The following is a 16,598-nucleotide window of genomic DNA, read 5'->3' on the forward strand; positions in this document are numbered from 1 at the left end:
ATTTCTGACACCGATTCCAATTATGTATATACATAGACATAATATATATATATATGTGTGTGTGTGTGTACATATGTGTAGATATATATATGTGTGTGTGTGTGTACACGTGTGTATATATATATGGGGGGGGCAGGTGTGTGAATATAAAATGAAGTTGTAGTTTTTAATGGGTATGTGTAATTTTCCTTTACTACAGTTTGATTCTGATATCAAGCTTGAGGAGGCTGGGTACAAATGTTGGCTAAAACTTAACAGGCATTTTCTGATTTCCTCCTTCACTCATTCCTTTCTGGCTTTTCAGAAGACATGGGGAAGGCAGAAAAAACATATTGAGGGGTCGTCTTCTGCTTTTATGGGGTTGGAAAGCTCTCTACAGCATTAGAGCACTAAGGAATGAACAATCTGACCTTTGATTTTTCTAGGGAAAGAAAATCTTTGTGTGCCTTGGCTTCTCTGTCCAGCTCTGCGGCATTCCCAAGGCCTTTTTAGAATGTATCTGTTTATGATTTAAGGGGATGCTTCTCTTATGATCATATTTAGGGGAAACTTTTGGCGTGCTAAAATGAGATCACTAGGACCAGACAGAATGGTTGGAAAAAGTGAGGCAGATGTTTGGCTACAGATGCTGAAAATCCACCAGCCAATGCTGTTATACAAAAAATTCACTGACCCAAGCACTCAAACTATAATGAAGTGGAGGACTTAAGGATGTTTAATCTCTTATGTTTTACCTGGTGATATTTAAAATGACACGACCAGGTAAGATGGCTCTGTGATGGCCCAAACTTGGCTAGCCCCACATGTAGTAAGTTTCTAGAACAGAGAAGTCACTCCTCAAATCTGTCCCTAAAGGGAAAGTTCTTTTGCATAGTAGTAACAATAATAGTAATAATAGTAACATTTTTTAAGCATTTACTACGTGCTGAGCACTGTACTAAATGCTGAGGTAGGTACAATACAATCAGAGCAGACATAGTCCTTGTCCCAATTGTGGCTTACAGTGTAAGGGGAGGGAGAACATTTTATAGATGAGGAAATTGAGGTTTTGAGAAGTTAAGTGACTTAACCTAGGTATCATCGTAGGCAAATGGTGTAGCCGGGATGAGAACTCAGATCTTCCGATTCTTAGGCCCTTGCTCTTTCTGCCAGGCCATTTGTCTGTCAGTCACTCACCTGGGGAGAATTTAGTTATGGGGGAGGATTTGGGCAAGGAGGAGGCAAGTGGGGGGATGGGGAAAAATCCCAGAAAGGAGAATTCCTGATAGTTATCTGACGGAAAAGGGTGAAGGAAGCTGATTTTTCCAACAAAGCTGAACTACCAACGGAAGAACTCTGTACAGTTTGCCACAGAAGTGTAAGGGGAGTGTTAACAGTGGCTTCAGGACTTTGTTAGGAACAAGTATCAGAGGTGGGTTAGATGGTTGTTTCTGGATCTAATTTAAGATTGCTTGTACTAATATGCTGTATTGTTCTGTAGCAATGTTTTGCAGTGCCTGGGAAAAACCTAAGAGTATGTTGCTGTTGAGCCCTTTATTAAAGTGGGTACTTTTAAGCTGTTTCCTACCAAAGTGTGTCAAAATGCTCTGTGTATGTGGAACCTGCAGTATTGGAGAGAATGGGGCATTTGGTATTTCTTCTAACCTAAGCAGCCAGCCTTTAGGGCACAGGATTGGAAGCTGAATTTCAAGTACTTCTCAGGAAGTTTGGGGATTCCAAATCTGAGTCATGGGATGATGGTGGCGGCAAACTATTAGGACTGGCTTGGGGTACATCGCATAGAACCTCAAAAGATTCCCTAATTTGGCTGTAAATCTCAGGGGCCCCTAGGATCCTGGTTTTAGAAGCTGGGCTTCTGCCGTTAAAGGTGTCCATTAAAATCAGTCTCCATATACCCATTCTGGGAAATGCTTCAGGAACGTGGTTTCTTTCTATGTCTTAATGTGATATAAAGTAGTTGGAATAATAGTACAGTAAACTTGGAAAATATTGCAGGTTGAGAGTCCTCATTTAAGAGTAGAATAGTTTAAGGGCATTACCAAAGGAACCTTGAATAGGAATTTTCTTTTTAGCAAGTTCAGGTTGTCCATTGTATAGGCTTGGGAATTTTCGTCTCAGATGTGTCCTGTGGAGTGCTAATCTCTTAGTGCATTTTTTATCATTAAGTGAACATGTAGTGATAGTAGTAGTCACTTACTATACTTAGGCACTGTACTAAGTGCTGGGAAAAAGTACACAAGTGAGAATTAGAATGATTCCTGGCTGTCAAGGGGTTTAGGGTCTAAGAGTGTAAGGAGAGGGGACTGGAGGCAGACACATAAAGTAACAAAATGCGAGGACACAAAATAAAAACAAAAAGCAATAGGCTTCTCGCACCTCAGTCCAGCAATCCTAGTTGTATTAACAGAGACTGCTTCAGCATCCATATGGCCTTCCCGAGATTCTAGGTTTGTTGTGGCCTCTTGTGTGGTGGCTGCTTCTGACTTTTCTGCCGGGGTGGCGAGTGCAAGGCAGGTTGGGATGGACGCTGTAGGTTGAATGAAGGGGAGCTAATGTGTCAGTCTGGTGAGGATTGGCAAGATGCCAAAGGCTTGCTGTACGTCCTTCTGTCTTCCCTGCGAAGATGTTAAAAGACGGGTCAGGATGAAGCTTCCATCCCTCCTGTCAGGAGTTCTAAAACCTTATTGGGTGTTTAAGTTCCTTTGATTCTGATTTCCCTGAAATTCCAGGTAGAGAAGGGAAAAAAGTACATGTTGATAAAATACAGGATAATTTTTATTTTCTTCATTTTTTCAGTTTTCTTGATATTTCCTGGGATATCTGGAAACTTGCCAAGAAGTGGGCGATTGGGATGTGAAAATGTAGTTTGGTGAAGAAGTGCAGAGACATTTTTGCTAAATGAAGAGCTAACATGAAAACTTGGGTTTCTTTTTATCAGCTGAAGAGAATGTTGAACTACCTGACTTGGAGTACTTAAGGACCATGACTCACATAGTCTTTGTGGATTTTGATAACTGGTCAAACTTCTTTGGTCATCTACCGGGACACCTTAATCAAGGAACATATATCTGGGGCTTTCAAGGTAACAGATGCCAAGAAAAATATCAGGCTGTTTAAGAATCTTTAGAGTTCCACTTCATGAATCCCCTTTTAAATTAATATTTTTTTAAGGGAGGTGCTTTTGAACCATCCAGAACCATTGTAAGCTTTTGTTTTAAATCATGAATGCAGTTTATCAGACAGCACAGGTGCTTAGACTAATAAACCTGAAACCTGTCAATGTCGCATATTCTTAAAACAAACTTACTGTTTATTTCTCTTGATCTCCTTATATCTTGAATTACCAATAGCTCAGTGGCTGAAGAGAAATCCCTTGGAGGTTGTGGTTAAGAAGGCTTTTTTAAAAAAAAAAAACCAAAAAACAACAAAAAACTTGTATTTGGGACCAATATTATTGCATGCCCCCAGTTTGTATTTCAAGCTAGACTTGGGCATGAAAATCTGTATCTCTTGGAAGTTTTTGCAGGAAGAAAAGTACAGAATCACCCTAAATCAAATGACAAACATCAAGATTAATTTGGGGGAAACTAATCTTGAAGGATATGGTCATCCATGCCATTTGTTTCATTTTTAGTTCCGAGACGATGAGTGTCTCTAAATATAATTGAGTAAATTCAATACTGCAGCATGAGGAGAAAGACTTCTTATTCATTCTCTAAATTGAGACCAGTGTCAACCAGTTGCTCTTGAAGCTATTATTTAGTGGTTACTAATTCAACAAAATTTTATAGTGGTCCAGAAAATTCTCCTTCACTCATCTTCTGACTTGTGTTCACTCCTGGTTGTGGAATCTGGGTCATTTACCATGGGTGAGTGAAAAGGGATAAAGAGGAAATTTAAGAAATAACCATCATGGGTAGAATTAATAAATTATGAACTTAAAAGTTCCTGGAAATCAAAGAAGTATTTTACTAGGTGCCTATTGAGTACTTCAAAGCATTCAATCACTTTGCCCCCCTCTTACCTCACCTCACTACCCTTCTACTACAACCCAGCCCTCACACTTGGCTCCTCTAATGTTAATCTTCTCACTGTACCCCAGTGTGTCTATCTCACCACCAATCCCTTGCCCATGTCCTGCCTCTGGGCTGGAATGTCGTCCTTCCTCAAATCCTACAATTACTCTCCCTACCGTCAAAGCCATACTGAAGGCACGTCTCAGGAGGCCTTCCCTGACTAAACCTGTTTTCCTCTTCTCCCACTCCCGTCTGCATCACCCTGACTTGTTCTTTTTATTCATCCCCCCCACCCCCAGCCCCACAGCACTTATGTACTTATCTGTAATCTCTTTATATTAATGCCAGTCTCCCCTTCTAGACTGTAAATTTGTCTGTTGTACTCTTCCCAAGTGCTTATTACAGTGCTCTGCACACAGTAAATGCTCAATAAATACGATTGGATGAATGAATACCAAGCACGTGGGAGAGTTCAATAGCATTAATAGACATGATCCTAGCATTCAAGGAGTACGCTCAATAAATACGATTGAATGGATGAATGAATACCAAGCACGTGGGAGAGTTCAATAGCATTAATAGACATGATCCTAGCATTCAAGGAGTTCATAATCTGATGGAATAGACTACAGTTCTGAAGGATAAAGTAAATTTTTCCATAGATTTTTATACACGTACATAGAGCCTAGCAGGTAAATCGTGGTAGAGGAACCAAGCTCAGATAATAGGAAAACTGAAGAATCGACTCGAGTGGGAGGAGTGTATTCATTATGAGTAAATGATTTTTGCATATTTTGAAGGTATGTTTAGTAATAATGGATTTTTTTTTAAATGGTATTTGTTAAGCACTATGTGCCAGGCACTGTACAAAACAATGACAAGGCGTGGTCATTGTCAAATTGAATTGATATGCAGCCAAGTTTTGAATTAAAAGTATTTCGTTTAGACTTAATGAAACAATCAGGGAATTCGATCTCTCTTGCTATAGAAAAGCAGTCATAATTTAAAAAAATAAATGGAAGAGGGTTGGATTTAGTTGTGTTTCGCTAATAGATATCCCCCGTAATATATTTCTTTTTTAGAATTCAAAGTGTTATTTTCTTTTAAAATCATTGTTTTTCTTCTTTTGAATGTCTTTTCATTTGTTTCTCTTCATTTATTTTACCTTTAATTATAAGGTGGGGGCACCAATTGGAAACCTCCAGTGAACTGCAAGATCTTTAATTACATTAATAAGATTGGATGCTTCTTCCTTCATCCACGCTGCAGTAAAAGAAAAGATGCTGCTGACTTTGCCATCTGTATGCACGTGAGTCCTTACTTTGTTGAAATCTTTTTTTTGGCCCACAACCCACTTCAACCAGTGGAAGGAGTGCTGCTGCTTGAAACCCTGTCACTTGAGCTTTTGAGTTCAAAGATGTGTTTTTGCCTCAAGAATTCAGGCAGTAGAACTCTCTTATTTAGAAAGTTTAAAAAAAAAAGTCTTCAAATATAGAGGCCTTGTACTAGCCTCAAAATATTAGCAGAAAAACACGCACATATTTCATCTGTGGAGGAGGTTTATGTAGCAGAAGTTGCTGATACCAGAGCTAATACCAAGTTTATGGTACTCTCTATGCTCTTTCCACTCAGGCCGGCCGCCTAGATGAACAGCTACCCAAGCAGATTCCTTTTACCATTCTCTCAGGAGATAAAGGCTTTCTGGAGCTGGAGAATCAATTCAAGAAGACTCAAAGGCCAGCTCACATCCTCAACCCTCATCACGTAGAGGGGGATATGATGTGGGCCTTACTAAATAGCATTTCTGATACAACCAAAGGTACGCTGGGTGAGAATGGGTTCAGAATGTCAAAGAGAAAGAGACATCAATATTGAGGAACAAATAAAAGACTGACAGCCACAATTTCTCCCTTTCTTTTCCTTGCTTGGTCATTGGTAATATAGAGAAAGGAACGGTTTCTTGAATCTGGGTTTGGTATGCATATTCACGTTTATTTTTTCCTTGATCTAGCACAGTGAGTCAGTGATATTTACTGAATACTTTCTTTATGGAGAGCATTGTACTAAGTGCTTGGGAAAGTACAGAAGAGTTTGGTAGGCACGGTTCCTGCCCTTAAGGAGAGTTTCATTTAGGAAACTGCTGTGTTTCCAAGGCCTTTACAGTGACTGAAGCTCTTTCCTCCATATAAGCTACTATAACTTGCCATGGGCCAGGTTCATATTTAGGAAATATAAAGCTAATTAGATTTGCTTGATTTAAATATATGTAGTTCTGCTTGTAAGTTAAAATTGTACCCAGTAATACAGCCTTATAAACAGAATAGTACTTTAGGGAAGAAAATTATAGTTATATTAAAGAAACACTAATGTTGCAAATCAGAGGTGGGCAACAGTACACCAAATTTGTACATTACTTTTATTTATCCAAAGCTCTTTCAGAGACGTTACCTCATGTTAATCGCCTAACATCCCAATAAAGCAAGAAGAAGGATGTAGTAATATGTCCCTTTTTACAGTTGGAGAAACTGAGTCATGGAGTGATTTTTTTTTTTCTTTCTCCCTCCCCCCTCCACCCCTCAAGCCCAAGCTGGCCAACAGCAAAATTTAGTACTAGTATCCTGGTCTCCTGACCCACAGACCCAAGTTCTTTCTACTAATATCCCTGCCTCCAGTGATTGAGGTTGAATGTTCCAAATTTTTCTCATTTTTTTAAAAAAGACCTTTTATCCAAGTACAGTTCAGAAGGAAAGGAGAATATATAGATGAATGCAATCCAAAGATAGTTAACTGTTTTAAAGTATCCACACTGAAGCTTGAAAGTTGGTACTAGTTGCTCTTTTTCTGAAAGTTAACATATTTGGCATATGGAAAAGCTTTGGACACATCCATTTTCATTTTGTACTTATGAGAAGCAGCCTGGCCTAGTAGATAGAGCATGGGCCTGGGATCAGAAGGACCTGGGTTCTAATCTTAGCTCTGCCACTTGTCTGCTGTGTGACCTTGGGCAAGTCACTTCACTTCTCTATGCTTCAGTTGCCTCATCTGTAAAGTGGGAATTAAGACTGCGAGACACATTGTGGAACATGGATTGTGTCATTCATTCAATAGTATTTATTGAGCGCTTACTATGTGCAGAGCACTGTACTAAGCACTTGGAATGTACAGATCGGCAACAGGGAGAGACAGTCCCTGCCCTTTGATGGGCTTACAGTCTAATCGGGGGAGACAGACAAGAAAAATGGCAGTAGAGTCAAGGGGAAGAACATCTCATTAAAACAATAGCAAATAAATAGAATCAGGATGCTGTACATCTCATTAAACAAAATAAATAGGGTGATGAAGATATATACAGTTGAGCGGACGAGTACAGTGCTGAGGGGATGGGACGGGAGAGGGGGAGGAGCAGAGAGAAAGTGGGGAGAAGAGGGTTTAGCTGCGGAGAGGTGAAGGGGGGTAGAGGGAGCAGAGGGAAAAGGGGAGCTCAATCTGGGAAGGTCTCTTGGAGGAGGTAAGCTTTAAGTAGGATTTTGAAGAGGGGAAGAGAATTAGTTTGGCGGAGGTGAAGAGGGAGGGCGTTCCAGGACCGCAGGAGGATGTGGCCCAGGGGTCGACGGCGGGATAGGCAAGAACGGGGGACGGTGAGGAGGTGGGCGGCAGAGGAGCTGAGCATGCAGGGTGGGCAGTAGAAAGACTTAAGGGAGGAGAGGTAGGAAGGGGCAAGGTGATGGAGAGCCTTGAAGCCTAGAGTGATAAGTTTTTGTTTTGTGCAGAGGTTGATAGGCATCCACTGGAGGTTTTTAAGAAGGGGAGTGACATTCCCAGAGTGTTTCTGCAGGAAGATAATGTTGCAGAAAGAAAAAGAATTTACGTACTTCCACTTCATGATTTCCTTGATGAGACTTTTGCAAGCCAGTACTCATATGGCTCTTTTCACTGCAGATGATTAACAATATTTTACTGAGCAGTAAGAGTTTGTTTCTCTGCTGAGCTGGCTTTCAATCACATGGGGCTGGAAGCGACCTTGTTCTTCAGACAGGGCCACACCCAAGTCATCCCAGGCAGATGAGTCTAACCTATTCTAAAACCCACTCGGAAAAGCGATTCTATATCCACCCTCAATAAACTATCTTACCTGCAGCTGGTGCTATGTAAATGAAGAAACTGCAGATTACAGTTTTAAACATACTTGCCTTACAAGGCAGAAAGAAAACTGTTTAGGGATGGATGCGCTTTTTAGTCTGTACATGAACCCTAACAGTGCTAGAAACGATTGAACCCAGCTATCCTAATCATTTCTTTGGAGATCCACAGTCCCAAACGTGGCCCAGGGGTCGACAGCGGGATAGGCGAGACCAAGGGACGGTGAGGAGGTGAGCAGCAGAGGAGCGGAGCGTGCGGGGTGGGCAGTAGAAAGAGTGAAGGGAGGAGAGGTAGGAAGGGGCAAGCTGATTGAGAGCCTTGAAGCCTAGAGTGAGAAGTTTTTGTTCCAATCACTGTTCAAATCAGTGTCTGATTTGATTCGTTTGTATTTACCCCAGTGTTTAGAACAGTGTCTGGCACATAGTGCTTAACAAATACCATTTTAAAAAAAAATTCCATCCCCATGACACCCCTTCTTTCTTTCAGAAAAGGAATGGAGAGAGGAAGGAAGGGGGTGTGTGTCATGAGGATGGAAATTTTTTTTTAAATGGTATTTGTTAAGCACTATGTACCAGGCACTGTATGAAACACTGGAGTAGATTCAGTGTAATTGAGTTGGACACAACCCCTGTCCCACATAGGGCTTACAGTTTTAATCCCATTACAGATGTGGTAACTGAGGCACAGAGAAGAGACAACTAGTACTTGGGGATTTACCATCGTATATGCCTTAAAGTTCCCAATCTGGATTGGGCAATACCAAGCAAAGTACTCTTGAGGCAAAGCAGTTATAAGGTTATAATTGCTTTTATTTGCTAACACCCATGCACTGAATTGAAACATGTAACTTCTCGCTCCAAGATGGGATTTAAAAGTTCCTTGACAAATTGTCTAATTTAAGCATTGTGAGGACAATCCAATAGGAAAAAACATTTTTCTTCATCCTAACATCCTAACTAGTCCTTCTTTTCCTGGATTTTATTTTGTTGAATTCCCTAATTTGTCTTGATATTTTCAAATGGTTTTCACTCTGTTTCCATCCCCTACCTCCAGCCCAACTCTGTAAAGGGCATGTTTAGCCTGAAAAACAAACTGTAAAGGTTTATGTGATTTTATCTTATTCCCTTGATGCAGCTTCTTCATTTTCCTCTTCTCAGAGCATGAAAAGGCTCGGTATGAGGCGTTGGCTGCTATAATGATCTGGGTGGAATGGGAGGGGAACACAAATCATAAAACATGAGAGTCTGATGTCGCTAACTCTTTTATTTATTGTGAGTGTATTGGGCCAGGTGTCCTTCTCGTCTTCGTATTTCTCTTGCCAGCTTCTAAGAAATTATAGCCTTTTGTCATACCTTGGTGCATTATTCCCTGTAGATGGTAACTGTAGATTCAGGAAGTGCCTGTGCCTCAGTTATCACATCTGTAAAATGGGGATTAAGACTGTGAGACCAATGTGGAACAGGGACTGTGTCTAACTTATCTTACATCTAGACTGTGAGCTCAACGTGGGCAGGAATGTGTCTGTTGTTATATTGTACTCTCCCAAGCACTTGATACAGTGCTTTGCACACAGTAAGCGCTCAATCTCAATAAATATGAATGAATGAATTTACCCCAGCGCTTAGAACATAGTAAGTGCGTAACAAATACCTTTTAAAAAAAGTAAAAAAATGTGATTTGGGGTTTTCAGTATGAATTCACTTTTTGAAAAAAAAATTGATTATTTGGAACAATTTTTATGGTTAAACATCTTAGCTAAAGATGCGTAGCTAAACTTTAAAGACTCCTATTCATATTGATGTTTGTGGAAAATGAAATATGTTTTCAAAAGTTGTTTCTCTTATTTTACTATAGGCAGTGATGATGAAAATGATGATGACCTGACACAGACAATCAAAAATAGTTTAGAGGAAGCAGGAATGTCTAAAGAAGGTAAAAAAATTTATCGTGTTACTATTTAGATAAAAGAAGATAAAAATGTAGCAAGATTGTTCACATGGTTCATTTGTATTGCCTTAAATCTATTATCTATTAATTCGATTTACAGAATGGGGGAAAGATGTTGAATGGCTCTGTTCTATGCACTCTTGTATTTATCAGAAAGGATCATTTGATTATAGTTAATTTGCATAAGCAAAAAAATTTGCACCTTATTTGTGTGTTGCTCAATGACCAATTGTAAATTTTCTTGGAAAGAAATAAGGAATAAATAAAATAGAAAAAGCGAAATAATAATTATGGCATTTGTCAAACACTGTTCTAAGTGCCGGGGTAGGTATAAGGTAATCAGGCTGGACACAGTTCCTGTTCCACATGGTGCTCACAATCTAAGTAGGAGGGAAAATGGGTATTTATTTGGGAAGCAGCCTGGCTCACTGGAAAGAGCACGGGCTTTGGAGTCAGAGGTCATGGGTTCGAACCCCGGCTCTACCACTTGTCAGCTGTGTGACTTTGGCCAAGTCACTTAACTTCTCGATGCCTCAGTTACCTCATCTGTAAAATGGGGATTAAGACTGTGAGCCCCACGTGGGACAACCTGATTCCCCTGTGTCTACCCCGGCGCTTAGAACAGTGCTCGGCACATAGTAAGCGCTTAACAAAAACCAACATTATTATTATTATTTAATACCCATTTTAAAGCTGAGGAAACTGAGGGAGAGAAAAGTTAAGTGACTTACCCAAAGTCACACAAGCAGGCAGCTGACTAGGTCCTCTCTGCCAAGCCTTTGCTGTTTCCACTGGGCCACGTTGCTCCTCAAATGTGAGATTAAAATCATAAAATCATTCTTTCAGTTATTTTCAGTAGCAAATCAAATTCCTGTGAAAAATTAGCTGCCTGGATTTATCTTACCCTTCATCATTAACTGTTTCCATTTGACTGAGAAATATTGTCATTTATTCAATTTCTTATCTGTTAAAATTGTGCCTAAGTAGAGGGAATAAAGAACTGTGGCCACTTGTACAGATGAGGTGGGGAATCTAACAAGCCTTGACATTTGGCTGAAGGTTGTGATGGGCCAATCCCCTGAAGTATAGGTCAATCATTGGTATTTTTTGAGTGCTTACTACGTGTAGTCACTGTACTAAGAGCTTGGGAAAGGACAGTACGACAGAATTAGCAGGCAGGGTCCCTGTTCATGACTTTACAGTCTAGAAGGGGGGGCAGATATTAATATGAATAAATAAGTAACATATAATTTAAAGATACGTACATAAGTGCTGTGGGGTTAGGGTGGGGCTAATATCAAATGTCCATAGGTCACAGATCTAAGTGCATAGATGACGCAGAAGGGAGAGCAAGCTGGGGAAAAGAAGGCTTAATCAGGGAAAGCCTCTTGAAGAAGGTGTTACCGTAATAATTCTTTGAAGGTGGAGAGAGTGTTGGTCTGGCATATATGGAGGGAGAGAGGCTTTCACTTGAGGGGGAAGATGTGGAAAAGGAGTCGGTGGCGAGATAAACAAGATTGGGGCACAGTGAGTAAGCTGGTGCTAGAGGAACGGAGTGTGCAGGCCAGCCTGTAGTAGGAGATCAGTGAGGAGAGTTTAGATGGGGTGAGCTGATGAGCATTTTAAAGCCAATGGTAAGGAGTGTCTGCTTGATGCAGTGGTGGATGGTTAGCCATTGGAGGTTCTTGAGGAATAGGGAGACACGGACTGAATGATTTTGTTGACAAATGATCCGTGTAGCAGAGTGAAGTATGGACTGGAGTGGGGAGAGACAGGAGGCTGGGAGGTCAACGAGGAGGCAGATGGAATAGTCAAGACAGGATAATTGCTTGGATCAGCAAGGTAATAATAATAATGATAATGTATTTGTTAAGCACTTAATATGTACCAGGCACTGTACCAAGCGCTGGGGTGGATACAAACAAATTGGGTTGGACACAGCTCCCGTCCCACGTGGGGCTCACAGTCTCAATCCCCATTTTACAAATGAGGCAACTGAGGCACAGAGGAAGTGAAGTGACTTGCCCAAGGTCACACAGCAGACAAATGGCAGAGTTGGGATTAGAACTCATGATCATCTGACTCCTAGGCCCGTGCTCTATCCACTGTGCCAGTTTGGATGGAGAAGAAAGGGTGGATTTTACTTGATGATGTTGTGAAAGTGGAACCAACAGGATTTGGTGACAGATTGAATATGTGGATAGGATAAGAGAGGGGAGTTGAGAAAAATGCCAAGGTTACAGGCTTGTGAGATAGGGAGGCTAGTGGTGTTGTCTATGGTGATGGGAAAGACAGGGGAAGAAAGATGAGTGCAGTTCTGGACACGTTCAGTTTGAGATGTTGGCAGGACATCCAGGTAGAGATATCCTGAAGGCAGAATGAAATGTGAGATTGCAGGGAAGGAGAGAGATTGGGGCTGAAGATGTAGATTTGGGAACCATCTGCATAGAGATGGCAGTTGAAGCCATGGGAGTGAATAAGTTCTCCTAGTCAGTGAGTGTAGAAGGAAAATAGGAGGAGACCTAGAACTGAGCCTTAGGCACCCCCACTGTCAGAAGGTGAGAGGCATAGGAGAAGCCAGCAAAAGAAACTGAGAAGGAGCGGTCAGAGAGGTACCAGGAGAGGACAGTTTCAGTGAATCTGAGGTTGGATAAAGTTGCAAGAAGAAGGGGGTGATCTAAGATGTTGAAGGCAGCTGAGAGGTCTAGGAGGATTAGGAATAGAGTAAAGCCCAGTACAATACTTAAAATTGCAAACAATATTTCACTAGAATACTGGTTGGAAAGAAATCACTCATCTGGGATCTGAGAAGAAAATTACTGCTTTTTATTTTAGCTCACATGGATATTATGGGATGTAACAAGATAAAGGGGCAACACCTTTGAGCTCTTGGGGAAAAACCTCTTTAGAAGGAAATAATATGGGTATAAAGTGAGTGCGAGTTTGTGCGGTGGTTTGGTCTTTTGGGAGGTGTGATTTTTTTATTAACCTTTTAATTAGCCCAAAAATCTGGGCATCACCCGATTGTTATTGTTGCTATTGCATGTTAATTGTTAACTTCTCTTAGTGCTGTCATTTACCTTACTGACCTCACCATGTCCTTTCACTTCCCCTGCTCACATTTGCCCATCCCAGTCTTCACCTTCTCCTTCCCCTCTCCCACCCAGCTCTTACCTTCCCCTTGCTCTGCCCCTTCCTCCCCGTCCTCTCCCTAGAATCCCTCTGTACCAGTGCCAACCTTCATCCCCCTCTGCTTGTGCAGGGTCCCCGCCAAACCGTTCCCTTCCAAACCCTTCCCTCTCCTCCCTCTTCCCATCCCTGTCCTCCTGTCTCATCGCCAAGCCTCATCCTCCTCCCCCTGCCCAGGCCCCCACCAACTCATTTCCACCCAAACCCTCCCCACCCACCGCACCCTTCTCCCTCTCTTACCTCCCTCCACAGCTGCTGCCAAGTGTGGCCTGTGGCACCCTTGCTCCATTTTAGGTAAGTTCCCCTTCATCCTTGACCTGTTCCTTTCCCACTCTCTCTTCCTCCTCACCATCACTGAAACCAGGCTCACCCCAGACAACGCGGTTTCTTCTGCCTCTTCTTCTCCCACTCCCCCAGACTCACTGGGAAAGGAGGTGGTGTCGGCTTCCTTCTCGCACCCCAATGCCACTTTCGCACCATCCCTCCTCCCCCTTCCCTTTCCTTCCCCTCCTTTAAAGCCCATATTATCCACCTCTACCACCCCCTCCAGATTCTTGTAGCCGTCATCAACCGCTCCCCTGGTCCCACCTCCTTTAAACATTTTGACCCCTTTCTCACCTTCCTTCTCTCTTTTTTCATGCCCACTGTGATCTTCAGAGACTTCAACATCCACTTGGATGTACCTAGTGACTCCTCTTCCGCCCACCTTCTATCACTCCTTGACTCCACCAGTCTCCTGCTCTACCCCACCTCTCCACTCGCCAGCTCGATCACACCCTCAATCTCATCATCTCTAACCACTGCACTATCTCTACTCTCACCAACACTGAAATCCCTCTCTCTGACCTTTTCACCTGCCTCCTCTCTCACGCTCCCTCTCCCCGTAAATCTGTATTAATTCCCCCCCAGAGGTCTCTGTTCTCTAGACCCCATCCATCTCTCACAGCTCATTACACCCCACCTTACCTCCCTATCCACTCTACCCACCCTTGATGACCAAACTGATGCTTTCAACTTCACTTGCTCTACTCAACTCAACTCACTTGCTCCCCTCTCCCTTGGTCATTCTCACACCACTAACCCACAACCCTGGATCACTGCCACTGTCCCCCTCCTTTGCTCTTATGCTCAAGCTGCTGAACGCTGCTGGTGGAAGTCTAAACTTCAATTAATTCCTTTCTTGCCTTAACTCTGCCCTCTCCTCTGCCAGGCAAAACTATTTCTCTTCCCTTATTGACAGCCATGCCCATCACCCTCATCAACTGTTCTGGACATTTAACTCCCTCCTCAGGCCCCCTCTTCCACTCCTCACCCTCAACAATCTGGCCACCTGCTTCATTAGGAAAATTAATGCCATCAAGTCTGAGCTCTCAAAGTCACCCCTCCCTCTTCTCCATTGCCCCCCGGCTCTCGACCCCCTCCTCTCCTCTACTTTCCCATCCTTCCCAGCAGTATCTTCAGAGGAGATCCCCTCCCTCCTCTCAAGTGCCAATCCCTCCACCTGTGCTTCTAACCCCATTCCCTCTCACTTTATAAAAACTCTCACCCCTTCCTCCTCCCCTCTTTAACTTCCATCTTCAACCGCTCACTCTCCAACGGCTTCTTCCCCTCTGCCTTCAAACTTGCCAACGTCTTCCCCATCCTAAAAAAAACCCTTTCTTGATCCCACTGCCCCTTCCAGATATCGCCCCATCTCCTTCCTACCCTTCCTTTCCAAACTCCTAGAGCGAGTCGTCTACACTAGCTGCTTCAAATTCCTCAACTCCAACTCTCTCCTGGACCCCCTCCAGTCTGGCTTCCATCCCCTCCATTCCATCAAAACTGCCCTTTCAAAGGTCACCAGTGACCTCCTTCTTGCCAAATCCAGTGACTCCTACTCTCTCCTTATCCTCCTCGACCTCTCAGCTGCCTTTGACACTGTTTACTATACCCTTCTCCTCAAAATGTTATCCAAACTTGGCTTCATGGACTCCATCCTCTCCTGGTTCTTTTATCTCTCTGGTCATTCATTCTCAGTCTCCTTCACAGGCTCCTCCTCCCCCTTCCCATCCCCTAACTATAGGGGTTCCGCAAGGGTCAGTTCTTAGTCCCCTTCTCTTCTCTATCTGTACTCATTCCCTTGATGAACTCATTCACTCCCATGGCTTCAAGTATCATCTCTACGCAAATGACTCCCAAATCTACATCTCTTCCCCGTTCTCTCCCCCTCCCTCCAGGCTCGTTATCTCCTGCCTTCAGGACATCTCCACCTGGATGTCCAACATGTCTAAGACTGAGCTCTTTATCTTCCCTCCCAAACCCTGTCCTCTCCCTGACTTTCCCATTACTGTGGATGGCACTACCATCCTTTCTGCCTCACAAGCCCGCAACCTTGCTGTCATCTTGGATTCTGCTCTCTCATTCACCACACACATCCAATCCATCACCAAAACCTGCTGGTCTCACCTTCAAAACATCACCAAGATCCACCCTTTCCTCTCCATCCAAACTGCTACCTTGTTGGTATAATCACTCATCATATCCCGACTGGATTACTGCATCAGCATCCTTTCTGATCTCCTAACCTCCTGTCTCTCCCCACTTCAGTCTATACATCACTCTGCTGCTGGATTATCTTTCTACAGAAACACTCTGGGTGTGTCACCCACTTCCTCAAAAATCTCCAGTGGTTGCCTGTCAACCTTTGTATCAAGCAAAAACTCCTCACTCTTGACTTCATAGCTCTCCATCACTTTGCCCCCTCCTACTTCACCTCCCTTCTCTCCTTCTACGGTCCAGCCCACACACTCTGCTCCTCTGCTGCTAACCTCCTCACTATGCCTCGTTCTCACCTGTCCCACTGTTGACCCCTAGCCCACAGCCTACCTCTGGCCTGGAATGCCCTTCCTTCCTCACATCCACCAAACTAGCTCACTTCCCCCGTTCAAAGCTCTACTGAAAGCTCACCTCCTCGAGGAGGCCTTCCCAGACTGAGCCCCCCTTTTCCTCTGTGCCTCCTCCCCTCCCCATTGCCCCTACTCCTTCTCTCTGCTCTACCCTCTTCCCCACCCCACAGCACTTGTGTATATATGTACACAATTGTTATTGTATTTATTTTATTAATGATGTGTATATATAATTCTCTTTATTTTGATGGTGGACTACTTGTTTTATGTCTGTATCATCCATTCTACACTGTGAGCCCACTGTTGGGTAGGGATTGTCTCTAGCTGCTGCTGAATGTACTTTCCAAGTGCTTAGTACAGTGCTCTGCACACAGTAAGTGCTGAATAACTACAACTAAATGAATGAATGAATGAATGGACC

At 42.9% G+C, this 16,598-nt stretch overlaps 1 protein-coding gene across 3 annotated transcripts in view; it reads left to right on the plus strand.

Moving 5' to 3' along the window:
* Positions 1-16,598, plus strand: part of ZNF451 (zinc finger protein 451) — a 59,199-nt gene that overhangs the window by 39,329 nt on the left and 3,272 nt on the right. For all 3 annotated transcript variants that reach the window (XM_029065353.2, XM_029065362.1, XM_029065370.2), the window contains 4 exons: positions 2,939-3,082; positions 5,195-5,325; positions 5,649-5,835; positions 10,011-10,088. In XM_029065353.2, the coding sequence (XP_028921186.1) occupies positions 2,939-3,082; positions 5,195-5,325; positions 5,649-5,835; positions 10,011-10,088 (540 nt within the window). The remainder of the gene's footprint in view (positions 1-2,938; positions 3,083-5,194; positions 5,326-5,648; positions 5,836-10,010; positions 10,089-16,598) is intronic.

Source organism: Ornithorhynchus anatinus, chromosome 1 (assembly GCF_004115215.2).
Source record: "Ornithorhynchus anatinus isolate Pmale09 chromosome 1, mOrnAna1.pri.v4, whole genome shotgun sequence".
Taxonomy (NCBI): Eukaryota; Metazoa; Chordata; class Mammalia; order Monotremata; family Ornithorhynchidae; genus Ornithorhynchus; species Ornithorhynchus anatinus.